The sequence below is a fragment of the Ammospiza nelsoni genome, chromosome 21 (genome assembly GCF_027579445.1).
Source record: "Ammospiza nelsoni isolate bAmmNel1 chromosome 21, bAmmNel1.pri, whole genome shotgun sequence".
Lineage (NCBI taxonomy): Eukaryota > Metazoa > Chordata > Aves > Passeriformes > Passerellidae > Ammospiza > Ammospiza nelsoni.
The window spans coordinates 10,901,430-10,927,887 of record NC_080653.1 but is presented as its reverse complement, the minus strand read 5'-3'; the positions used below and the strand labels follow the sequence as shown (position 1 = coordinate 10,927,887).

At 49.9% G+C, this 26,458-nt stretch overlaps 1 protein-coding gene across 8 annotated transcripts in view; it reads left to right on the top strand.

Moving 5' to 3' along the window:
• The window catches only part of MSI2 (musashi RNA binding protein 2), a 197,129-nt gene that overhangs the window by 157,461 nt on the left and 13,210 nt on the right, over positions 1-26,458 (top strand). For 5 of the 8 annotated variants that reach the window (XM_059486767.1, XM_059486766.1, XM_059486765.1 and 2 more), the window contains 2 exons: positions 667-741; positions 13,867-13,929. In XM_059486767.1, the coding sequence (XP_059342750.1) occupies positions 667-741; positions 13,867-13,929 (138 nt within the window). Of the gene's footprint in view, positions 1-666; positions 742-3,173; positions 3,357-13,866; positions 13,930-15,215; positions 15,292-26,458 lie in introns of those variants that run through there. The other 3 variants (XM_059486761.1, XM_059486763.1, XM_059486768.1) reach the window with 3 other exon arrangements.

The following is a 26,458-nucleotide window of genomic DNA, read 5'->3' as shown; positions in this document are numbered from 1 at the left end:
CGAAATGCTCTCCAGTGAGCTTTTCCCCTAATAAACCTCCCAGAGCTGCCCGAGGTCGGTGCTGTGCCTCAGAAGGGGCCTTCAGAGGCACCTCGGGCAGCTTCCTTTTACTTTCCTGAAAAATTAAAAGCTCTTTGACTCCCCGGCTCGTTTCTGCTGCCTCCAAGTCTTTGATGTGTTAACTGTTGTCCTTCACACTCCCGGGATAAAGAATTACTACTACCTTAATCTCCAACTGTCAATAGCTCTGAAGCAAAGTACATTCATTGTAAGCTCTCCAAATGTCAGAGCAAACCCGTGTTATGTGTTTAGCCTTAGCATTTGGCATTTACTCTTGCAGCTAACAAGTATGCACAGTCCTTGGGCTGCAGACACCAAAGTGCATGTTAATTACCAGAGTGACAGGGCTCCTGCTCGGAGCTGGGCCAGCTCGAGATGTTTCTATTCAGGATAATGATGGAACCTCTCTGCAGTTTGGCATGAGCAGAATAAATCGGATTTTTTAATACTCTCCGTAAAATTGGGTCTCACCCATGCTCCCTGTCATTGTGCATTGTGTTAAAAAACAAACAAACAAAAAAAAACCTTCAAAAAAACTCCTTCATTAATCCTCAAACTTTTCTCTCTTTTTTTTTTTGTTTTTTTTTTTACGTGTCTGTGATCAAGGTTACCCGAATTTTGTTGCAACATATGGCCGAGGATATCCTGGATTTGCCCCAAGTTACAGTTATCAGTTCCCAGGTATGTACATTTCATTTGCAGATATGCTTTATTTCCCCTCTTTCCTTCTTTTTTTTGGTTTTTTTTGGGTTTTTTCCTTTTCTTTTTTTTAAGTCTGTAGCTGCAAGCTGAGACAGGCAAGTCTGCAGGGAGCATCTCACACAACAGCAATTTTTTATTTTTTTTTTTTTACTATTTTAAAATAGACTTTTATAGCGACATATTTTCAACACATTTTTTTTTTTCCTGATGTATAAATTGGTACTGGTTATTTGAAAACAAACTTCTTAAGTTAAAAGCATAAAAGCAAGAGAGATCACTGGAGAGAGATGTCCCCCTCCCTTTGCTGGGTTTTTCCTTCCTAGAGCTGCACACAGACACGCACGTGCACACAGGGACCTGCACAGTGCTGGCTGGGGTAAGTGAACGTGCACTGCTGAGGGCACAGCCCACCCTGCTGGGGCCGGGGGTCTCTCCCTCCCAGTGTGTGTGGGGCTGGCCCTGGGCTCGGGTCAGATCCCCCTGCCCTCGGCTTGGGGGAATTCAGGCGATGGAAGCACAGGCAGGATGGTTTGGGCTGGAAGGGACCCCCAAAGGCCCAACCCTGCCGTGAGCAGGGGCAGCTTCCACTGGGTCAGGCTGCTGGGAGCCCTGTCCAGCCTGGCCTTGAGCACTTCAGGGATGGGGCATCCCACAAAGCCATCCAGGATCCAGATGTGCCCTTCCAGCACATCCTGCAGTGGGATGGCTCCGCACAGGGCTCGGGGTTCCTTCCACCGCAGGGCTCTCCCAGGCAGCTGGGACGAGTGAAACAGCTTTGGTGTTTGTGGCTGAGCAGGGAGGGAACGCAGCAGCTCGCAGGAAGGGTCCCTAGGGTGGCTGAGGATGTGGACAGTGCTTGGCTGCACCTGCAGCACGCTGGGGCAAGCGTGTGTGCAGCCCTAGGTCATCAGGATGGGACCCTGCTGTTGAAAAATGCAGATTGTTGTCATCTGTAGGGTGAGCAGGGTCCTTGGGATGGGGTTATGGTGCGGCTGTTTCTTGCAGGACTGCTAACACCGAGGGGAACAGCCCTGTGAGGGTTTGTTTACTCCAATTCACAAATGCCAGGGCTCTTCTGGAAGCTGAGCCACCTCTTCCCACCTGTGGTACATCTTCCCAGCGGGACTGAAACAGCTGGGGTGTCAGGCATTCAGCAGAGCTGCTGGGGTGGCACAGGGCTGGTGGGGACATGGCAGCTGTCCCCAGGTGCAGGTGACAGCACCTCTGGTTCCTCTGGAACCAGCAGGACAGTCTGGTCTGGCAGGAGCTGTTTGGAGGAGGCTTCAGCAGGTGTTTGTGTGTTGTGTCAGGCTCTAACTGCTCACAGTTCCATGGACCAGCTGATTCATACAAAGGCACTGAAGGAGAGACTCCTTTGATAGGTTTAATGTCAGAAATCTGCAGAGGTTAGATGAGTTTAATTACAAACATGTCTAAAGCGACCGTGTTTGCTCACTGACAGCAAAGGCACCCTTTGGCTCGACCCCTCCTTAGATGTATTTTTATTCAGGGCCTGTTTTTACCAAAGCAGGAGTTCAGTTACTGCTGGTTATTTTCAGTCTCCTGCAGAGATTGAATATGGAAGATAAATCCAGGTGTGTTGTCCCCACAGAAAGCTGTGGGTCAGTGCAGGAGAGCAGGAGATGCTCAGGGCCCTGTCTCACCTTGCTGAGCTCCTCTGCTCCCCTCCCACTCACATCAGTTCCCCCTTAGCAGCAGGGAGAAGCTATCCAGAGTTGTTGGGAGTTTCTCAGGTGGTTTGGGCTCAGGTCTCCACAATCACAGCCCATTAGAGTGTCCTGGCTGGAGGTGTGGGGTGGGGAGTGGTGCAGCAGCAGGATGGGCTGTCCCCACTGCTGCAGTGTTTGGGGCAGAGAGCCCAGTGCCACAGGGCACAGCTTGGCACCAGGGAGCCTCTCAGGAGCAGGGCAGGAGGGAGGTGTCAGGTTTAAACCTCAGTGTTGTGTTTTGGGGGGAGGTCTTGGCTTTTCTGCAGGAGCATCCTGGGTGCAAGAGCTTCCCCTGCCTCCTGCCCTGGTGGTGCAGCCTCGGTACAAATACACAGAAAAATGTTCAGCCACACTCTGGGCTGCTCCCAGGAGTTCTGCCATGACCCACCTGTTTGCATTCCCATTGCCTTGTCCCTGTCCCTCAGGGGCTGCCCCTTGTCCTCTCCCATGGCATGGGACAGCCCCTGGCCCCAGGGACAAGGCACACACCCCTTTGGCAACTCTCTATCTCCTCCTATCCCATTATTCCTCCCAGCCCTTCCTCGTGCAGTACATTGCCTCTTTTATTTTTTATTTTAATTGCAATCATTCCCTTTCTGTGTATCTTCTTTTTTTTTTTTATTTCTGGGACTTATCTTTTCAGTTTAATCTATTAATTTCTGTTCTTATTTCACTTTGCAGACTATTTGCCGATTTCACAAGACATAATTTTTATCAACTAGTTCTTAAAGATGCATAACAAATTAATCGGGGTTTACTACAGTGCTAATGAGAGAGAGACAGAGAAAGCCTGGGTGGTCCATGTTTAATATCAATGTCCACTGAAAAATTGCTGCTCTTACTGGCTGGTTTGATTGACTGGACTTTTTATTTTATTTTTATTTTTTTAAAGGCTCCATATCCTCACTGCTTTGAGTTTGCTTTTTTTTTTTTTTTTTTTTTTTTAATTTTTTTTTTCCTCTGCTTTGTTATGAGTTTTTAATGCCCACTTGGAATGTAACTCACAAGGACGGGGTCAGGGGCGTTCCGAAGGCATGACTTCTCACAAACTTCGTAGAAATCATTTTATTGACACAGCAAGGAGGATGATTGGGTTGATTTGGTCTCACAGAGAGAGTGGCTGGTGCTCTTTAACGTGGTGACATCCAGCAGTGGCACAAACCCCACCCCGAGGGGTGTCCCCTGTCCCTGGCAGGGCTGTGGTGCCCAGCTGTGCCACCCCTCTGTGTGTCACAGCCCCACACCTGCCTGGGGGCTCCTTGGGAGCTGCCACACCCCAGCAGGGCCAGGGTGAGAGGGGCTCAGGGCTGCTGCTGCCCCAGAGCAGGGCCTGGAGCAGCCTGGGGCAGTGGGAGCTGTCCCTGCCATGGCAGGGCTGGCACTGGGTGAGCTTTGAGGTCCCTTCCAACCCAAACCAGTCTGGGTTTCTCTGATTCTTTGATCTAAGTCTGACCAGGGATGGTCCTGCACGCTCCCTGCAGCTGCTTCTCCTTCCAAACTTTGCTTGCAAATCATGGGCAAATTTCCTAAATTGTGGCCAAGCTTTCCCTGCTTCAGCTGCGTCGCCCTGCGCCTCTTCATCCCCACGCACGTGGCAGGAGAGCTGCACGCCTCCATCCATTGGCTTTGTTTAACGTGACCAGATTCTGGACTTTTGGGTAGAAAACACCATTCTCTTTAAATTCTGCTCTTCCTGAAGTGTTGCTACCCATTGGATAAGTTTGTGAGAAGTATGGTGCATGCTTACAGTAGAACTGTAATGCATTTTAATGTTTGTTAATCCACTTGTTTAAAATGTCAGTGTCAAAGGCTCTACAATCCATGGCTGTGCTGTTCATTTCATTAAAGATGCTTGATGTAATACTTGGGTAGTTTTCTTTTGACTTTTCTGCAGGCAATAGCTTTTTTTAATCTGTATGGCTTCTTATTATTTTGTTTGGGGTTTTTTGCTATGAATTGCTTTGCTTTTGTGAACTTGTCTTAGTGTGCATGATTTGCAAACATTTCGGCTATTGTGAATTTTCTCATTTTTTGTAAATAGTCCATCTGTGCTTTTCTTTTTTTTTTTCTTTTTTTTTTCCTTTTTTTTTTTTTCTTTTTTATGACTTTTTTTCCTGTAAGTAACTGAGGTAGAAAATAATAATAAATTGTTTACAAAGGATCTGCTGTGTTGCTGCTCTCTTAGCTTGCAATTTTAATATTTCGGTTTGGACACCCCAAATAACCAGTACCAATGACAGTTGAATAAAAGAATAAAATCATCACTCAAAACGTGTGACCCACTGTTTGAAGAACCTGCAGAGGAACAGTTACATGCAAGGTGTGTTTACAGCAAAAATTATACCCAAAGAAAAGACAAAATGTACTCCTAACTGGGGAGAGAGGAAATTGCAGCATCCCCCTGGTCCTTCACACTGTGGTGGGATGTTCTGCACTGTCCTTTATCCCAGTTATATTTTCTCCCATCATCACCTGAGTGCTTGGGGATTGTCAAAGTTTCATAGAAGCCTTCAGGTTAGAAATTTAAATTATTTATTTTAATTAAGGGTTTGTTTGCTTGTATGTTTGTTAAAGCTTATTAAAACCTTTGTATATGGTGAGAGGTGAGGAAAACAAATATTTTCACAAACTTTGCAGAGCCGAGGGAAATATATTTGCTTATTAATACTGGTGCTGCAAAGGCCATGGGCTCAGCCTTGGGTCACGCTCCTGCAGTGCCTGGGGCAGTGGAAATGCAGCACAGGATGGTTCAAAGTCTCAAACTGATGGGGTTTGTTACTGTGAGAGCATTTAAACCAACTTTCTGTTGAGTTTAATTGACTTTCTTTCCCGATGCCAGTCCCACAGTGTTCAGCCATCAGTGTGGGCAGGGAGGTATCCTGTGTACAGTTATGTGTGGTGCTCCCCTAGGAGGGAAGAACTAGAAAATAGGAATTTTCCAGGTGAGGAGAAGGAACTGGTGCCAAAGATAAGGGGAATTGTTATGTTGTGCTCAAGGCTTCTTTGTCATGGTGTCGTGAGAGGAGGAGGAGGAGAGGGCAGGAGGTTCCTGTGTCTGGGTTTAGGACACCCCGATGCAAGTTCTGCTGCACAGGTTCCCCTTGGTTAATCACCTCAAAGGGGAGTGCAGTGGGGATGGAAAAGGGTGTGGCTGCAGCATCCCAAAAGCCAGCCATTCCCCCTGTCCCACTGCAGTGCTGTAAAACACCAGCCTGGGGCATGGGGTGCTTCATGTCCCCAGGACACACTGCCCTGTGCTGGGGCGCCCAGCCTCCTGCTCTGGTGGGTAAAGGGATTTTAAAGTGCAGCCTGCCCATGGCTTCTGTACCCACAGGGAGCGAGGACGTGTGTATTAATAGGGGTCAGCTCTGTAAAGCACTCTTCAAGCACTGTCACACAAGTGTGAGGCTTGTAGAACATTTACTGATGGGAGCAAAGTTTGTCTGCTCGTGGTATTGGAATGATCAAACGTAACGCTCAGAAGAGGAGGACCTGGTGGCAGCTGCAAAATGGGAGGAGGAAATGTAAAACCTATTTTAAATTGTTCAGTTAGTTAAGCCTTGTACCAGCAAGAGACGTGGAACAGAGCTGGAGATTTTTCTCACTCCTTTGTCTAATCCTTTCTTAACTGCTTAAGCCTGCTCTGCTGTCCCCTGCCCTGCATGCCTCGTTTGAACACATCACTGCATCTGCATGGCATCACTGCTTTACAGAGTGCATTTGGAGTCTGTTGGAACCACCTGAGTTACCTCTTCCCACCTCTCCATTTCAGCCTCCAGCCTGAAAACAAAGCCTTTAGACTGGACCTGGTTTAAAATGAAGCTTTTGGGTGTTGTGCTGAGGAGGGGCCGTTCCCATTGCAGGCGCATCCCTGGAGGGAGGAGCAGCTGGAGCTGCAGACAGCATACTGAGAAATTAATACAGCAGAGCCCATAAATCTCCAGACAGAAGGTTCTCCTTCAAGTTCTGCTTAGATTATTGTGTTTTCTTGCAGGAAGAAATGGTCTCTAGAGCTGTTCTCTGATTCTGAGCAGAGCTGAAGCACCTTTGCCTTTAAGGCACGGTTTTTCTGAGGAAAGCTGTGGATTTTGATGTTGCAGAGAATTGTGTAAAAGGCTTTTTTCATCTTCTGTTTCCCCCTACCCCTGAAAGTAACCTTATTGTGAGATTTGGGGTGAGATTTTCCAGAGAGAAGCTGTTGGTCTGTGCTGATGGTCTGGCTCCCAGCACTGTCAGTGGCAGCAGAGCGTGGCTGGTGACAGTGGAGCCTGTCCCCTTTTCCTGCCCCATCCTCTCACTGTGAGTGAGGCTGCTCTGGAGGTTTGGCTGTATATCATGTCTGGCTGAGGCCCAAAACTGTCCAGGTCCTTCATTAGACTTTTCTCCACTTATAACTTGAATAACTGAGAAATAAGAGCATCTTGAATGTTGAACACTGATTGTCCTGTTCTGGGCTGCTCACTGATGTGTGCCTGGTGTCAGAGGCTTTAAAACTTGAGGTTCATTGCCCTGACAATGAGTGATCCTGAAGGTGCAGAGAGGAGAGAAAAGGAAAAGAACCAAAGCTGGTGGTGTCTGTAGAGCTCTGTGTGTTTTGGGGCGATGGATTCAGCTGAGAACAGGCCACAGCTGCAGTGACCAGGAGGGTTAATGAGAGCAATTACTCACAGGAGTAAAGAGGCGTAACACTAACACTGGTGTGTGGAGGAAAACATGGATAACCCTGCAGAGGGAGGAGTGTGCTCTGGTAGTGCCCATCCTGCCCTAGGGAATTCTGTGTCCGAGCACCATGGCTCCCCTGCCTTGTGCCTCTGCAGAGACAATTGTTAACTAAAGGTGTTCAAAACTGGGGCTGGGGTTACAAAGAACTGGACAAGATGTGTCTCCTTACAGCACAGAAACATTAAAATGTGAATGTTTTAGCAGTAGGTTTCCAGCTGGCCACTGAGGAGCGTCCAGGTCCTGCCTTGCCCAGGAGCAGTGCTGGTAGCTGCTGCAGCAATGCCTTGAGGATCTCTGGGCTCAGCATCCCAACCTCTCCTGTGACCTCTCTCATAACATGGATTATGGAATGCCAGTGGCAGCTCTGCAGTGGGGCACTGGGAGTGTCCCTGTCTGCCAGTGATGGCTGTGCTGGGTGAGCTGCATGTGAGTGGTGAAGAGTTCCCCACCCTCTGGTAACCTTGTCCTGTGATTTACTGCCTTCTCTTTTATGAAGTTGCCTCTTTGTGTTGAATTTTTTTCAGCTTCAGCCTCCAGACACGAGTTCTTTTTATGCCTTTGTTCATCATCAAGGACCTGTCTTTAAATAATACTTACCCAGATAGTTTGGGTCATTCATAAAAATTGAGACAAGCAGCTTAACCAAACAGCTCATTTTCTTTACCATCAGAGCAGCGGAAATGAGGCTTGAAGCAAATCAGTGCCACGTTGCTGAACTCCAGATAGGTGCCTTAATGTGCTTCCATCTACCCTGCCCTTTTTCATCCAGCAGCAGGTGACTGAAATGCAGAAATTCAGAACTGCTTACGTGGGGCCAGTGAGCTCCTGCCCCTGCAGCCTTCCTTGCCTTGCCTTTGCGCTTAACTTGTTGATTAAAAATCTGTGATCAGTGTTTGGCTTTGGCCTTTAAAATCAGTGGTAGTGAGTCCAAAGGAAGCCACCAGGATATGAAAGGGATGGAGCACCTCTCCTACAGGGAAAGGCTGGGAGGATTGGAATTATTCATCCTGGGGTAGAGAAGGCTTCAGGGCAGCCTACAGGAAAGATGGAGACAGACTATTGACAAGGCCTGGAGGGACAGGACAGGGAGGAATGGCTTCAAACTGCCAGAGGGCAGGGTTAGGTTGGGTATTGGATGTTGTTAACCTAAACCAGCTACCAGCTTTTGCTTCTTGGTTTGTGGTTTTATGAATAAGTGGCTTTTTTTAAAACAAACTGTTTGCCTTTGAGAAGTTTCCCAGTTTTCAGTATAGTGAAATAACTGCAAAAGGGTTATTGCACTTGAAATGCCACAGAATGATAATTTAGGGACAAACAAAGCTTTGTCTCACTGATGCATGAAGTAATTACTGGGCAGAAATGCACCATTCTCCTCCTAAAAGGATCACGGCCTGAGAGTCCCAACAGCTGAAAAATGGGTCATTTACTGTACATAAAGTGGAAGTGCCAAATTCTGAATGAACTATATTTGGGATTTATTGTTTTGTTGAAGTTCCAGAATGGGAATATTTGCTCAGCATAAGATCCATCTGCAAACAGACATGGAGGGTATCAGACCTGGTCCAGGCTGTGCCCTGGATGGTGCAGAGGCTCTGGGATGAGGGTCCATGATGCACATGGATGTGCGTTCTGGATGAAATTCCCTGATTTGCTGGGAGAGATTTTAACAAGGTTGATGTAACCCAGTGGAAAAAGACAAAGGGAAGCACTTCAGGGTCTGTTTCAATGCAGGAGTCAGAGCTGGTTTGGACATACTGGAAGTGTTAATAGAATTGATCAGACCCTTAGGAAAGCACCGTCCTGTTTCCCTGGAGCTCTGCCCTGCTCTGCTGGGTGCTGTTCCTCAGCTGTGCTGGGATGGAGGAGCCTCATAGACTCTGCAAACTTTGAGAAAGCTTCATAGAGTCTGCAATCAAATCCCAAGGAGTTAATTGCTACTAAACCGTGGTAATGAGTTGTGAGTGATGTGGTAGAACCCCGATCTTTGATCAGTTCTAGGGAACATTTGATTTCTCTGGGTGTATGTTGTTCTCAAATTATTCAGCACTGAGTTCTTCATCTCAACCTTGGAGTAGTAGCAGGTTTTTTTTCTTTCTCATTTGTGTTTCCTTATAGAAAGGGAGGGGGAGTGTGAGACAGAGAGCCTGGAAGATGAAGGGTTTAAACATAAAGGGATTGTTTTGGAATGGAGCTTTCCCTTGTGTGTGTTCACCATTAAAGACGACATTTTTGCCCGGTAAATTGGACCCACGCCTGCCAGCCTTCAAAAAAAACCTACCAGGCCCTTCTGCTTCATGGTTTTGAGTCTCTGATACTTTTGAAATGAAGCCTAAAGATTCTCCAAAGAGGATAACACAGCCTAATGGAAAGAATAATGCAAGTGAGAACCCATCTGAAATGACAGCTGTGAGCCTGGTGCAGCTTCTCGGGCTGATCAAAGCTACTGGGAACTCTGTGTGAAAAGGGGGGATAAGCCCCTGGGAACAGAGCTTGAGAAGGGGGGATCAGCCCCTGGGAACTCTGTGTGAAAAGGGGGGATCAGCCCCTGGGAACTGGGCTTGAAAAGGGGAGATCAGCCCCAGGAACTCAGCTTGAAAAGGGGGATCAGCCCCCCAGCTCCTCTCCCCACTCAGCCTGCACAGGAATTCATGTTCCAGCCTTTGCACTTCTCTCCGTGGAGATCCAGTGCCCCTCCTGCAGGGCTGGGGTTCAGGTCAGCCACTGGGGAGCACCAGGGGTGTAAGGAGTGAAGTGTTGGGGGTGAAGGAACCTCTGGGCTCGATGCCCTCAGCACAGGGACCCCCAAAAGACCCAGCACAGACCAGTCTGGTGCTCGTGTGTGAGCACTCCAAACTCCCCATGAGCACAGAGCAACAGGGTTGCTGCTTAGGTGCAGCTTCATGGTGGCTTTTATTTAATTCTCTGTGCCTGTTCGATGATTTGGGCTATTTTCTGAAGCCAGGTGGTGATTTGGGCATCTCAGCTTCCATTTCCTTGTTTTAAATCCCTTTGCTCATTGCTGAAGACTGAACATGCAACCTCAGGTGCCCAAGTGCTTTGGCCATTTAAGAAGAAATTCTTTGCATTACATTTTTTGATGCAAGGACTAATTTTGTGATGTGTCCTTTTTTTTTGGGTTGATTCCTGTTGTCTGACTGGTTGTCAAGGATAGGGTTGTGTGTGCTTTGAGGATGCAAGATATTTGGGGTCTGCAAAGGCTGATGAGGGCAGGAGTCAGTGATTTCCCTTAGAGCCAGAGCTGCAGGAAGGGGTGCAGATGGTTCTTGGGTTATTCCTTTGTGGCCAAGCCCAGGCTGGAGGGCAGGAGAACTCTGATTGAAGAAGGAATGGTCCCACCAGAGCGGGAGATGGAGCAGGGCAGAGATCTGTGAGCCCCTAAAGCCCGTGTGAACACTGCCCTGCTCAGGCAGCATTGTGCTTGCCAGATTTGTTCACAAAGCCCCTGGAAATCTGCTAAATCCTGGGCTCCCACTGCAATGCCCAGAGCAGGGCACTGTGTGTGTGCTCCAGCCCCAAGTGCTGCTCAGGGCTGTGCCATCCTGGGATCCCCCTTCTCCCAAACTCACCTTGGAGAGACAACAGCAGCCATGGACTGAGTCTGGGAGCTCAGGGCAAAGAACTTAACCCAGATCTGTCCATCTTCCCTCACTGCTTCACTGTTTAAAGTGAAACTATTGATGCAGGGAGCAGGAAAATTTATCTGTGAAGAATTGCACTTGGAACGCTGGTTTTGGCTCATTCTGAGCAATGAGAGAGCATGAAATTGCTGTGAATCCTCAGGGCTTTCCTGGACAGTGTGTGAGCCCAGAGCAAAGCGTTTATTGTAAAATACCTTCTAATTGCAGTGCTTAAAGTGGGCACTGCTGGCTTTGCAATGGCTCTGGGCTTTGTTTCCTCTGGGCAGCTGTGGGCACACAAAGCACAGGGGTCACTTGAGCAGGAATCAGGGCTTTAAACAAACACTGGGAATGAGCTGAGCTCTCCCTCCACCCTTGTGATTTTCCAGGTGACTTGAGAAGGCTCAGAGGGAGTGGGGCTGGTGCTGGCCATGCTCCTGATTGTCCAGGCTGGGACCCAGGGGTGCTGCCATCCGTGCTCCCCTTGGCTTCGAGGCACTCTGGTCCAGGCACCCATTGCTGGCACCCAGTCAGCTCCGAGCTGCTGGTTAAAATGAACTGGGAGCAAAGGGGCTGCTGGCACCCCAGAACCCTCTGTGCTCCTGGGGGTGCCCCACAGCAGCATCCCCAATGCCATTGCTGTCTCCTGGAGATGCCTGCCCTTCCCGGGCATTGCTGAGGGGCACTGGGGCTGTTCTCTCTCTCTCTGCTGGCCACAAGTTCTCCTTGCTGGGATCCCTGTCGGGCAGAGCAGGGTGGTGTCAGCTGCCCATCTCTGCTGAGGTGGCACAGAGAGGGCACAGTGCTGGCGCAGTGGTGGAGGTCACACAGCATTAGTGGCTCAGCAGCAGGGACAGGGGAGCTGCTCCCAGCTGAGCCAGCCTGTGGACGTGGTGCCTGGCAAAGGGCATTTTAGCAGGGCATCAATTGCTTTCAGAGGGCTGGATTGGTGGGGGATCCTCCAGAGCTGGAGCCATCCTGTGAGTGTGTCGGTGAGGGTTTGGCCAATCCTGACAATCAATCCCAGTTTCCATCCCCTGCTCGCCTGCCTGCGGCGCTCCCGCACGGAGAGCAGCGCTCACACTGCAGCTGTTTGGAGTGCCGTGTCTCAGGGATGCTTTTATCTCAGAACTGGGATAAAAGCTTTCTGCAGGGGCACAGGGATTAATTTTTCACACATCTGTCCACTGGAATGCAATAAGGGAGCCTTTGTTCGGGCTCTTTCCGTGGAGCGCCTCCTCCACCCTTGTTATTTCACTCTTCTTTTGCATGGCAAAACTTTTTGTCCTGCATTTCAAATAGATCCTGAGTGTCCCTGGCAGCTGAACAAGAGAAACAAACTTTCCAGCCCTGTTTTTTGTGCTGTTCTCAGGGGATGCTTGGTGATTTGAAGGGTATTTGATTGGTTTTGGCAGAGGCATTTTATTCCATGGAAAATCCACAGCTCCTATGGATGGTTTAGGGAGCCCCTGGAGCCTCCAAATGAGAGATCTGTGGGTGGCCAGCTGGTGGTGGAGGTGCCATGGGAACGCTGAGGGCACTGCTCTTGGGCCATGGTGGGCAGGGAGGGACAGGGGACAGTGCCAGCTCTGGGCGCAGTGGGAGGGCCAGAGCTTGGCCCAGACATGGCTCTGCATGGAAATGAAGCCCCAGAGCCTCAGCCCTTGTCCTGCACACGCTTTCCTTGCTCTTTGGAGGGTGGTTTTACTCCTAACACCAAAGTCCTCCCACTCCAGCCCTAATCATGTGTGGGGGGACCCAGCCAGGGCTGATGGCTCCATCCAGTGAGAGGGAGTTTAGCACTCAGGTTCAGCCCTGGTTACAGCATCCCCCAGCATGGATGTGCTTCCCCCACATCCCACTCCACACAGGCTGTAGCAGTTTCCAGCTTCACCAGAGGGCCAGGCTGGCTGTGCAGTGCTGCTCTCTGAGGAGCACCACCCTGGGGATGCTCTGCATACATTTACCTGTGCTGTGTTTTTTTCCCCCCAGCAGCCCTATTACCATATTTAAATGCAAGTATGTCTTTTTTTGATTGATGTTTTAAGTAGCTTCAAGTTATTCTAGCCTAGTGCTCTGCTCCTTGGCCTGGTAGCTGAGCTGTAGCTGAGCCATAGTGCTGGAGGTAGTGGGCTGTAGTGTGCTGGGCTCTCTCTCTCTTCTCTTTCTCAGTGCCTCAGTTGCTCTCCTGTGGTTCCTCAGCCTTGCAAAGCAGCTGTGATCATGGTCCTGGTGCCCACCCAAGGACCAGGTTCCATTGTGGTGCCCACCCCAGGGACCAGGAACCTCCCTGGCATCACTGACCTTGGGGTTTGGGGTTCTTGCTCATTGCCTGGACTTTGCCATTGCCCTCTTAAAATACATATATTGAAAGTTACAATCTCTGGCAGATCTTTTGAATGTTAATTAAGTAAATCTTGCTGGCAGCATTCCATTCCTCTGCGAGGGCTCAGTTCCCTGGAGCAGGGGGGATGTCATAGAGCTCCTTGATCTGCGGCTGGTTTGCTCTCAAGAGCTTTTTCCTTCCTTTCCTTCTTTACTTCTTTACTTCTTTCCTTCTTTCTTTACTTCTTTCCTTCTTTTCTTCTTTCTTAAACTACATTCCATTGAATTTTTTCTGCTTGATCCCAGCAAATTTGTGATCTTGACATGAGGACCTCCTCATCTGTCCGATTCCTGCTTTGTGTGTAGACCAGCATGTTATTATCACCTGCAAATAAGCCTGGAGGAGAATTCCCTGGTTGTGTGTGGAGCGGGCTGACCCTGTTCCTGCAGGAGCATGGAGGCACGAGCTGAGAGCTGCAGGCTGTGCCTCCAGCCTGTCCTCCTTGGCTCCAGGCTGTGCCATGGCCATTGCTCCTGTGCCCAGGGGATTTGTGCAGCGGCGGGCACCGGCCAGGGCTGGGCTGTGCCCAGGTGGCACGGAGAGCCAGGCTGGCAGCTCCAGGTGCCCTCAGGGACTCGTGGTGCCCACTGGCCTGTGTCTTTACCCTTCTCCTTTTCTCCACGGCCAGGTTTCCCAGCAGCGGCTTACGGACCAGTAGCAGCGGCAGCCGTGGCGGCAGCAAGAGGATCAGGTAGGGGGGCCCGTGGAAGAGCAAACCCTCAGAGTGCAGGGTCAGGTAAAAGCTCTGTCGGTATTCTGTGTGGCTGCAGCTCTCCATCATTTCTCTGATTTTCCTCACACTTATCCTGGGGACCTGAAAACAATCAATCAAAATGAAAAAAAATTAGAGAAAAAATAAGTAATCAATCCCAATCCAAAGCCAAACTACAAGCAGAGGCCACGGGGGCTGGAGCACCTGCAGGAGATTGGCATGAGAACTGCCAAAACCAGGGTAGATATTCCAATTTGTTTCTTTCTTTATTCCTTTATTGCGTTGGTTTCTTTATTTGTTGGGTTTAAATTCGAGGCTCTAAAAGACACCCCAAAAAAGATCAATTTGTCTTTTCAGAAAAAAAGTTTTGGTTTCTCACAAGAAGCTGGTGTTGGGTTGAGGTGGTGGCAGCAGCTCTGGGTGCTCCCGCCGTGCCCAGGGCCGCTGTCACCTCCTCCACCATGGCCAGCACGGGGCATCTTGGGCTGGCATCACTGGTGCCATTGTCACCAGCACACAGCTGACAGTTCACCATCCCTGCCTGCTCCCACCCCACTGCTTCCATGAGGAACCACAAAGCTTTTCTTCTGTCCTTCTGAAAACTCTTTACTTTTTTTTTCCCCTTAAGGGAAACAAAGAAATAAATGGTTGCCAATTGCCGTTGCTGCCTTAGGTTTAAATTTTGTAAAGAAGTGAATCAGCGCTTGGCTCAGGTGGCAGAGTTCAGAGCAGCCCTCAGTGAGCCGCGGGCTCCCGCAGCAGGCCGCGATGGAGCCGCTGTGGGACAGAGCCGCTGCCAGCCCCGTGTCCCCTGTGCCAGCGTGTCCCCAGGGAACACGGGGCTGGCAGCGCCTCCTGGCTCGCTCAGGGCTGAGCTGGGCGCTCGTGGCTCTTCGGGCAGTGCCAGGTTAAGGAGGCAGGCGCTCCCGAAAAGCCCCGAGTGCGTGAGGGCGCAGAGGTGGGCGCAGGCCCAGGCCTGGCTCAGCGAGAGCCTGGGGCCGTGAGGGCAGAGAAAGACACCAGGAGAACTCCGTTCCATGCAAACTGGCACTGCTTGCAGGCTACAAAGGACTCTCTGTACCAGTTCCATCCTGTGGCATGTAGAGAGCGCCTAAGGGGTGACTTGCCAGCCTGGTTGTGGGGATCCCCCATTCCCAGCTTCTCCTACTGCCCCGGCACGGAGCGGCAAAAACAAACCCAAAGAGGGAAAAAAAAATACCCCAAACCCAAACAAATCCCAAGATTGCTTTTGCATATGCTTCCAGGAAAACAGACCTCATTGTTTCTGCCTCTTCCTCATGTTTTGCCCTTCAGGTTTTGTTTTACGTGCAAACAGACCTGGTGAGTTGCCCCTTAGCAAGGCACAGAGGGTTTGGCTGGATTAACGTTGCTTCCCTGATTATTATTATTATTTTTTTTAATCGGAGTGCTTTTGGTGCCCATTTACAACTGAACTGAGCATTGATCAATTCTGTGCCTGAAAATCATTTGTCTTTAATTTGAGTGTTTTTTGGTTTATCTTTTGTTGGGTTTTCTGATTTGTTTTTTCAGTTTTTTTGTTTTTTGATTTGAACTTGCAATACGAAACTAAATCTAACCCTAAATTAACAACACCCTTTCTGGCAAGTTTAAAGAGCAGTATGGTGTTTGGAAATGTCTTTTCAAGCCTCAAAATTGCCTGCGTGCACAAAACTGGCAAAACCCCCAAAACTGAATCCAAAGAGCCCCCATCCCGCCCCAGCCCTGAGGTCTCAAGGAGGAAGGTGGGCTTGTCACCGGCCCCGCTCACATCTGCACCAAGCCTGGTCTGGGAACGGGGGGTTTCTGTAGAGTCATCTCCATCCAGAGCTGGTTTTGGAAGGGACATCCTGGGTTTGCCACTCCATCAGCAATGGTAGTGAATTGTATCCAGGAGCAGTGGAGTCCGATCGATCTTGCGCTGCAGTGTACGGGCCCGATTCATTACAAGAAAAATGGTTGGGGTTTTTTCCTTCTTTCCTTTTCGGTTGGGTTTTTGTTTTCCCTTCACAAATTCGCACAGCCCTCCTTCACGTGTGCCTGGTCCAAAGCACAGAGCACAGCACGGCTGGCCCTAACTGACCCCTTTCTGCCAGGAAATGGGAAAGAGCTGGCAAACACCCGGGCAGGCACGTCCCACCACCCCCAGCTCACTGGGAGAGCTCTGCCCAGGGCTGCTGGAGCACAGCACAGAGCAAGCACTGGCCAGGAGGTTCCTGGAAGGTATTGATGACAGTCCATGTCATCAATGTCCCCGTCCCTGCTGCCTCTTCAGCAGCTCTCTGGCCCCGTCCCGCCGGCTCTTCCCCGCCTTCCTGGCATCAGTGCCAGCACAGAGACTGAGCACCCTCAGAGAGCATCCACCTTCAGTGCGTGTCTTGTTCTCCCCAGGAAGCTGCAGCCCTCTCACTCCAAGCCCCTGGGCACTGACCACCTTGCTTTGTCCCTGGGGTGACATTCCTCCTCTTGGGACACCTGCATGTTTGCTGAGTCAGCAGGGAGCCTGCTCGGGGCCTCCTCCCTGCCCTCACCCCTTCTTTTTCTATGGCAGCATGTCACCAGCTGGCCTTGCTAGATAAACAGGTTCTTCTGTGCCACGGCAGGTCTGTCCTAGAGCCAGCAGAAGGGGCCGTGTCCCTGTGCCCATGCTCAGTGCCACCATAAATTCCCGTCCCGCGTGGCTGCTCGCGTGCCGGCAGGTGAGCGCGGCCGTGCTGCTCGGCATCAATCACGTCCCCGTTTGACATCCCAGTGATGAGGGGACAGCTGAGGTCCTTCCAGCAGACACAGCTCTGGCCACATCCATTCGCTCCGGGTGGGGCTGTGCTGCCGAATCCCTCCTCTGGTTTTGACAACCTCACCCATTCTTGTATTTTTTTAATGAATTGGGACCTGAGCCACAGAAAACGAGCAAAGTTAAAAGTCTGAATGCTGCGAACTCCTCCTAGACAACTTCACTATCAGTGTCACGTTTCTTTTGAATCCACCTGACATTTTACGTGTAAAACATTTTTGTCGTGTAAATGCTTTTTTTGAAATACAGTCATGGGGGGGGGGGCACATTTTCCTCTTGCATTTGACATGGGAGGGGTTCATCTGGCAGGAGAGCGAGACAAGGAAAATTTGGCAGGAGAGGGTTTTCGTTCCTTCCTCTTTGGTTCATTGACAAGCCTGAGATTTTTCCAGTTCCCAACCTGTTGCTACCAGCCGTTCCTCCCTGAGGACTGGAGACAAAACCCCTAAGGCCACAGGAGTGCAGCCCTGTCCCAACTCCCTCGGGCAGGCTGTGGCACCAAGCCAGCTGGTGGCACTCGGCGCAGCGGGACAGCGCAGTGCCACGGCACCCGGGGCTGCTCCCCACCCCAACCCCTGGCACATCTGGATTTTGGGCCCCAGTCCCGGCTTGCCAGTGCTGCCTTTGAGCCCTGCGCCCCAACAACCCCTTACTGGACTTTATACTTGCCAGCTATAACAAATCTCATAACGTGAGCTACTGACCTTGATGGTGAGTGTGAGCAGTTATGTTTTGTTGTTTTCTCTCTTGCTTGGTTGGGGCTGCTGTGAGAGAGGGTGTCTCTGAGGCAAACTTTCCGGCCTCTCTTACACTCGGACGTGCACACCTCCTCTCAAACACTCTTCTGAGCGCTCTCAGCGGGAAGGTTTGTCCACACCTATTAATCCTCTCTCAGTGTCCAGCTTCTTGTTAGTAGCAGCTGGTTGCATGTTTTTTGCTTGTTCGGACGAAACGGTTCAAGAAACGACTCATATCAACTCTTGAGAAATGTCTCTATTTTTTTGTACACTTTCTTTCTTTTGATGTTTTTTATTAATTTCCCTTACTTAAAAAACAAAACACCTGTCGTCCCGTAAAACATTTCACATCTCCCCTTGCCTGTTCTTAGAGTGTATGTATCTGTGGGACTGAACTAAATGCATGCACTGTAGTAGTCGTACTGGTAGCAGTAGATGTAGTTGTAGAACATGCATTGTCGAGTTGATATTATAGGCACCATCAACGCGAACGAGCGTGGCAGATAAAAGCAGAGCCTTGGTCTGATTGAAAGCGTAGGGATAACACAGCAGAGAGCTGCTGATGGCTTGGATCCATAGAGCCCTATTCGTTAAATCCCATTATCTGGAAGTTTAAATTGAAGCCGGCTGTAGGCAACCTATACCCTCTGTACAAGAACCCGCACATGCTCTTATGCTGATAGTAAAACTGACCTTTTTTTTAAATTCAAATTAACCCCCCTAGGAGCTGAAACGCTGACTATAACTATATTCTCTTATTTTTATTTTGTATCCAAAAGAACCTGAGATATTTTTCAAATCATTTTACAATCATGGTTTCTCCATCAGCCTGTTACTCGTCCATATTAGCCCATAGACTCATTCGTTGGCGGTCGTAGACCAGATGTGCCACATGCAAATCACTCCATTTGAGAATCCAATAATTCCGTGTGTGAGGCGGCTCCCTGCAGCCTGTCCTGAGCCACCAGCGATTGTTTGTAGGTCATAAACCTTAAATCTTATTATGCAACAGAGACGCCAAGCTAGTGATGGGTCGTACTCATTGCCATGTCACCCAGCTTAAGGGAACATTTTTAAATGAAGATTTAACATTTCATAAATATCAGCATGAGGAGTTCGAGGCAAGTTCATCCTCTATGCCACGAGCCAGCAGTGGCTTTGCTTCTCCTGCCTGGGTTTCTGTGCTAAACTTGGAAAATGCAGAGACAGCACTGCAGTCAGTAAATCCAACAGATGGTAATTGAGATCCCGAATGAGGCTTTGCTTTATTTGTTGTTTAGTTTGCTGCTTGTCAGAAAACACCCTGATGGGAGCAGAAAAGCTCCTCTCTGGTGTGGTCACCCCTCTCCTCCTCCCCACGCCCTGGCCATCCCCAAATCATGGGGATGGGTGGGAGCCTCTCCCTGCTCTGCTGGGCAGAGTCACACACTCATTAATGCCCTTCAGGCAGCAAGGGCTTTCAAAGGAAATAAAATATCCAGAATGGGCTTTCCGGTGTAATTAAGGATTTGTATCTGCTCCTTACCTCTAATAGAACATTGAGTAAATCAAGCAAACAAGTGCTGGGGCTGACACGGTGCAAGGTGAGCTGAGCTGGCCCTGGTGCTGCCAGGGAGCTGAACACCCGTGTACCAAGGCAGGGATGAGGTTCCCTTTGGATCTCAGTTTTCCAGGGAAATGGGGAGCCCATTGTTCATTGCATCCCAGCACCTGATGAAGTCAGGAGTGTGCCTGAAACTCAGCAGAGCGATAAATTTCATGGGGTCAAGGAAACCTTGTCTGACACCTAAGGAAGGTGCTCCAAAATCTGATCTACTCATAATTTATCAAATTATGGCCATAAAATGGGGACAGTGGTTGGGCTGTGTGTGCAGGGGGAGAGGAGCTGCCATGGGCTCATGGAGATGTCAGGAGGAGCATTTCAAAGATCCAGCCATGAACCAGTTTGGGATTTCTGCTGCCTGCTGGGAGGACTCCCTTGTGGCACGGTGGCTCTGGTGGAATTGTTCTCCCTTCTTTATTTTCCTCTATTAAAGTACATAAAGTTTAATCCAGGCTATGTAATCTCAAAAGCCACAACCTAACAAGTGGACCACTTGGGAGCAGCAGGGGCTGGAATTTCTCACTCCACTGGAACGCCAGTAATTGTCTGACAGAGCCTGGCGGGTGATGCTCTGGGAAATTAATGGCTGCATTGGATTTTATCCTTTGCTTATCTCCCTGGCAGAGCAGCCCCTGCTGGGGAGCACGGCGGGTGGCCAGGCAGGGCCCCCGCACTGGGGGCTTTGGGGAGGGGTGGGAGCAAGGGAAATCATCCTGGTTTGAACGGGAATCCCATCAGCAGGCTCGGCACGCAGCAGCCCCAGGTGGTGAATGTGCTCTGGAGGAGCCACTCCACGTTCCCATGGGTGGTTCTGGCCTTGTTTCTGACATACTGGGAGCCATACAGTTACTTGTCTGTCTGCTATCCCAATTTAAAAAATAATAATAATGAAAGAGGCATCTTTTCTGTTTGGCTCAGAAGTGTTGTGCTGCTCCAGCATGGGAATCCCACAGGTCCTTTTCAGAGCAGGCTCCAGGCAGAAGAAACCCTGGGTCTTGTTTTACTGTAGGATGCTGCTTTTGGATCTTTTTTAATCCATGGGGAACTGAGCTTCTTCCTGCAGTGCCAGGGAGAAAATTCAGTAGATATGAAACAATTTTGTGCTGCTGCTGCTCGACCTTGGCCACAGCAGCCAGTGTTTGACAGGGCACTGGGCTGAAGTCTATTGAGGTTAAAATACATCAGCTTTAATCAATAATTTTGTAATAGAAAATCTTGTGCGCTTGATAAATCATCTCCAGTGCAATTAGTGACCACCTCTGAAGTGCAGTTGAAGTTAATCTGTAGCAAATTTAGCCGGTAACTTTTAATAGTCTTTTCCATCAGGAGAATTATTTTCCACGGGAAAATGCTCCTCAGAATGCTCATCATGCTGTTTTATTTAGGGAGAAATTCTTCTCTGCGAGGGTGGGGAGGCACAGGTTGTTCAGAGAGGCTGTGGCTGCCCCATCCCTGGAAGTGACCAGGAGCTGGAGCAGCCTGGATGGTAGAAGGCATCCCTGCACATGCAGGGGGTTGAACCACTTTGGTACCCTCCAAAGCCCTGCCACAGCCAATTATCCATGTTTGATTCCCTTTCTCCCAGCAGAAGCTGGGGGACAGAGCTGTTGGCAGTTGTAATTAGACTTTGTTCCCTGCAAGATGCAGACAAGTTGTTGCAGAGCTTGAAGTGGGGTTTCAGCACGTGCTCTCCAGGGCATGAGATCTTCCAGCACAGGATGGTGTCCCGTGCATTTTAATCCCTGAACAGGTAAAATGCTGCCAGGGCTGAGGGTAACTTGCCTCTCCAGCAGCACTTGCAGGCTGTTACCCATTAGTGGAACAACTGCTAACTGTGAGGCAGCGCGCATTGGACTGACACACTCCTGTCAGTATTTTCATGCTGATTCTCTCCCCAAATGCTTTAAAAGTAAATACATAATTACAGTGATGTCTTTTCTCCCTCTCTCCTCTCTGAAATACAAGGCTGCCAAAGGAGCAGAGTAGTTTTTCCTTGCAGCAGATGTTGGTGTGCATCTGGCTCCATGTGAGCTCGAGAAGCGCGGTGGGTTAGGAGTTGCCAGAGAGTGCAAAATGGATCTGCAGGTATATAAACCTGAGCTGCTTAAAAATAATAAACTCACGCAGCTGGGGCCTTTGTGAGCATTTCCTGATGGTTAAAAGAGCCCAGAACTCTGTGCCCTGACCCTGACTGGGTGTCAGCTGCCCGCAGTGAGGCTGGTGCCACCAGCTCTCCCCCAGGCACCGTGTGCTGGGCAGCAGCTTGCCTGGTGCAGAGCCTCCTGCAGGAGGGATGGCTGCACAGGACTGGGGGTCTGCAGGCTGGATGTCTCTTCTGTTACCTGAATAACCCCCCTGTGCTCCTGAGCATCCCCCCAGCCCATGGGATCAGCAGTGGGAAGGTGCCCCCAGGCAAGGCCCTCCTGCTACTATGACTTGAATTATGCAGCAAAACAAAGACCCGTTTTTGGTTTAATTTTCCTCCTGTATTGTCTGTTATTGTACAAAAGGCTTCAATTTCAAATTACAGGAGTGATAGCCAGTTAATGTGGTACAGTGGGAGGCCGGAGTTACTGTTGCTATGGCAATGGAATTCGGCTCATTTGTTTTGTAGATGAGTAATTACTACGCAATTAGAGTAGGCTAAAAATAAAGGGGCCTTTTGTTCCCTCTTACTCATTAATATTAATAAAAGACCTGTCCGGGCTGTGGTAAACAATTAATGCAGATGTGGTTGCCCATGGTAGAATTAACAGCAGCTCTCCTGCTCCTCCTCGGCGTGAGGTGAAGGCGCCGGCATCACCTGGCTCAGCTCTTCCTTCATTTTAAATGGAAAAGTGGTTACAGAGGGGTCTGTGATATCCCAGCATTGAGCTTTAGCTCTTATTTGCCAGTTGGATGGGTGGTAATAAGTGTTAAGGCTTGGTGTGCAGGCACAGGCAGCGGGAGCAGCGCTGGGGTCGGCGCCTGTGACACAGCGAGCGCCTGCAGCCGCCGAGGAACCCGGCAGGAACCCAGCAGCAGCTCCTGGTGCTGACAGATCCTCATTCATCCCCCTGGACAAATGCCAGGGCTGGAGCAAGAAACTTGCCCAGAAACCTGAGCACAGGCAAGGACAGGCGGGGTGCTGCTGAAATGACTCCGGCACGGCATGTTACAAACACAGATCGACAGAAAAGAGTGCAAAGAGCAGTCCCAGGCGTTTGATGTGAAGTAAAAAGATGGCAGTGCCCTTAGCCTGGATATTTGGATGAAATTCTTCTCTAGGAGCGTGGGGAGGCCCTGGCGCAGGGCAGCCAGAGAGGCTGTGGCTGCCCCTGGATCCCTGGCAGTGCCCAGGCCAGGCTGGACAGGGCTTGGAGCACCCTGGGACAATGGAAGGTGTCCCTGCCCATGGTACTGGATGGGCTTTAAGGTCTCATCCAAACCATTCTGTCATTCTGTGAGGTATGTAAACATTAATTACATCACATTTTAAATTAGCTGTAAAACCAGTTAAATTGGCAGGAACCAGTTGGGATATTGACTTGACAGGATAGCATTTATCTGCCTCCTTGGTTTATTTGTGAGGTCCAGCTGAGCTGGTGAGCATCCCGTTCCTGCAGGGAGGGACAGTGGAGCAGCACGGAGCTGGGACCAGGGCAGGGGCTGATGAGTGGTCACCTGCTCCCTGCATCATCCCTGGAAAACACCGTCAGGAAGGCAGGACCTCTCCAAAGGGCAAATACCCCAGCCCAGAGCCCTGAATCCTCTGCTGGGGGGGCTGTGGGTGCACAGAGCCGCATCCCTCCCAAACTGTTTAACTAATGGAGGGAATCGTAGCAGAGCCTTTGTAAGGTCGACATTTGTTTGTTGTTAAGGATCTAATTAGAAACATGAGAGGAAGCTGAATGGCTGCTTGCTCGGCTAATTAGCGACATGCACGAAGACCACTTTGAACTTCAAGGACACAAAGCTATTAGCGCTTACATCAAAAATGGATTAAACTTCTGTGCTTTTATAATGATTAAAGATGAGCCGCTGGAGAGGAAATCCTTTTGTGAGGCTGTGACAAGAGCTGGCTCCCTGGCTGCAGCTCCTACAAGCCAAGCTTTGTGTGGCCTCGTGTCGCGCTCGGGCCCGCGCGAGTGACACCACTCACACGCGCTATGGAAAATGGGATTAGGCAATAAATATTGATCGTTGGCAAAAAGTTACAGCTGAGCTGCAAAGTGCAGCTATTTGTCCTGCAGGAATTGGAGCAGCTGGGCTCGAACACGCTGAATTTTGTGCCTTCTGCAGATTGGTGCACATCAGCAGCTTCCAGATGTGGTGGATGCCTTGGATGTGTTAAGTGCAGTACTTAGGAGAAGCAGGAGCTCACTTGCTGCAGTGGGTTTGTGGAACACCTGCACAAAACAGGTGAATTTTTTTCTTGCCCAAGCTTGTGGAAGCTGCCCAGCTCTTGCTCGGGGCTCATCTCAGGCAGCTGAGCAGTTGGTTTGTGTCGTGCTGGGCTGGAGGAGCAGCGTGGTAGGAGGACACTGAGGCTGCAGCAGGAGCAGTTTCCTCAAGATCCCAGGTGCCATTATCACCCCATTGTGCCCAGCTCAGGAAGGTGGGCAGCACTCAGCCCTCCCTCCTGGTTCCCACTCACTTCCAGCCGTAATTGCCAGCTCACCACCCACTGCTTGCTGTCATTACCCTGCGATATTTTGATGTGTGAAGCCATTTCCGAAGGGGCTGCAGCCGCAGAACAACCTTTGAAAGTGTGACTGCAGCTAGAAAATAACGTACAAATAGTACCTTGTTAGGGCAGATCTCGGTGTGTCTCAGCCTCATCACCACTTATTTTGCTGATGAGCCCGACAGTTGTTGTATTTTCCCTTTTCCCTGCAGGGCAGGGATAACCCGGGGCAGCCTGGCTGCTCCCCATTACGGAGCGTGCCGGGGTGGCAGGGGAGGCACCGCTCTCGCCTTTGATTTTCCGGGCAGGACTGAGCCAGCTGTCATCGGCAGCTCTTCCCGCTTGCACAGGAGCCGTGTCTGCCACAGGGTTCTTAGAGAGAGAGTTTGCTTTTCAAGTGTGCTTGGGAGAGCAGGAGCAGAGGGATGCAGGTCCCCATGAGAGATGTACAACATGGCAGCTCTCGTGGTGACGCCGCCCTTATTTGTTTTTCTGGTTTGTCTCCCACTTTGGCTTCCAGCGAGTTGGGAGCTGTTTGTACCTTGTTATTCTCCAGAATATCTGTGTGTTTCCAGCTCATTATTTCTGAGACGTCTGTGAGCTGGAGCATTGATCCGAGTTCGAGGTGTGCCACACGCTGCCCCCACAGAACCCACGCTCTGCAAAAGCTCAGGCACGAGGAAGAGATGATTCCATGGCTCAACCTGACCACAAAGGAAGGGGTTTGGAGCGCTCTGAGGTGATTGGTATAGAAAAAAAGAGCCTGAATATCAGCTTTTATTTCTCAGTGCTGTGCCAGTGCACTCCTGCAGCCTGAATAGGCCACTGAGAACCAGGAGCACCGATGTCTTATTTCAGACTGGCGTTAATTTGTACATCCAGTCCCGGGTAAATGACATTCTGGTTGTTAGCAGCTCTGAAAAGCAAGGTACAAACTCCCATTAACTTCAGCCCTGACTGCACAAAGAATTAGCTTTGGCCAAGCGATCTGTAACATGGGTGCAGCGCTGCTAATTATATTTATAAGGCTGTGAGCACTAATGATGTAAGATGTGCATGCGGTGCTGAGTTGTGCTGGTTATTTAAGGTATCAGCGTCACGCGGGGAGTGCTGCTCTGTTAGTCATGCGTGCCACAGCGTGGCCAGCAGTGCTCTCCTCCGGGACACTCGGGTCCCCAGGGAAGGGAAACTGTCCCCTGCCACTGGCTGTGGTTCTGCTCTGTGTCCTCTGCACAGGCTGTGCCTGGCTGCCTGCAGAGGCAGCACAGCGGGCTGGAATGCGTGGGCACAGGTGATGCTCCTTCTGTGGCACTCGTCTCTGAAAATCCAGCAGTAAATGGACCCCAGTGACTCAAATTCATAAATTTATAGAATCCTAGAGCAGGGTGGTAAAGGTGCCTCTGGCTCCAGGTGAGCTCACCTGAGCTCCTGGAAGAAGACAAACACTTAGCAACTAACCATGGCTGAGCAAATCATTTAAATGCAGCTTTCTGAGCCTCCTGCTAATTATGGGAGCTTTCTGTTTCATTTGGAGGGGCTGGAGCAAAGGGACCTTAAAGACCATCCCCGTGTCGTGGGCAGGAACACCTTCCACTACGCCAGGCTGCTCAAACTTTGTCATGAAATGCCACCAGGCTGTGGGGCAGCCCCCTGTCCCCCTGTGCCCTGCCTGCTCCCATCCCTGCCAGCAGCATCCAGTGTCATTATATCATTTACTCCTTCGAGCTGGAAGATGATGTTTGCAGCATGTTCTATGAATTTTTCATAAAGATAGAAAAACAGACTAATCTTGTGAGCTTTGAGTCTTGGTGGTGGGTAATGGCTTTGATTTAAAGCATTTTGTCTTAATGATAGTTATATTGAAAATTTCCTGCTGCTTTCAAGCACGTTTAGTTATTATCATAAACATTGATGGTGGAAATGCCTGCCAAATTGTGCGTGGCTGTTTATGGCAGATGAGAGAGTCATCCAGAAATTATAGCTCTGGATCAACAAGTTGTGAAGAAACCTGTTTGTGCAGGAATGCACCCTGAGGGCAGTGGGACAAGGCAGGAACGAGGAGGGTCTTGGAGGAGAAAAGGGCTGGAGATGTCCAACTCTGGTTGTAGGGTATGCTTGACAGGAGGTGATAAATGAATTTCTGATGAGAATCATAGAATCTTTTATGTCGGAAAAGATTTCTAAAATCATTGAATGTTACTTTAACCCCACACTGCCAAGCTCCCCCATCCCTGCAGAGCTGCTCACCCCCATGCATGGCTGCCCAGGGACAAGGAATATCCTGCCTCAGGGAATTGTAGTGGTTTCTTTCCCTCATGAGGATTTCCTCACCTGACCACTGTGGCAGGGAAGGCAGACGCACATTCTGCACTGTTCCTCACCTGGATTTTTTTTTTTTAATTTAAAATACTCATATTTGTTATGAGTCCCTGCAGAGGTGTTTAAGTCTCTGGGTTTTGGTGCTGTAGGAGAGGGAAGGGTGTCACCAAGGCTCCATGTGGGCTATGTGCAGGGCACAGTGATCCCCATGCAGTGTCTGTCTCAGTCCCCTGTCCAGACTGCCCCTGCTTTGTTTCCTTTGCAATACAGCATATTTCAGTGGTGCCTAAGTGGGATTTTTGTCATCAGGTGCCATTTACTGGTCCCTAAGGGCCTGACTGTCATCCCAGTACCGTGTGAGTTCCCCTTGT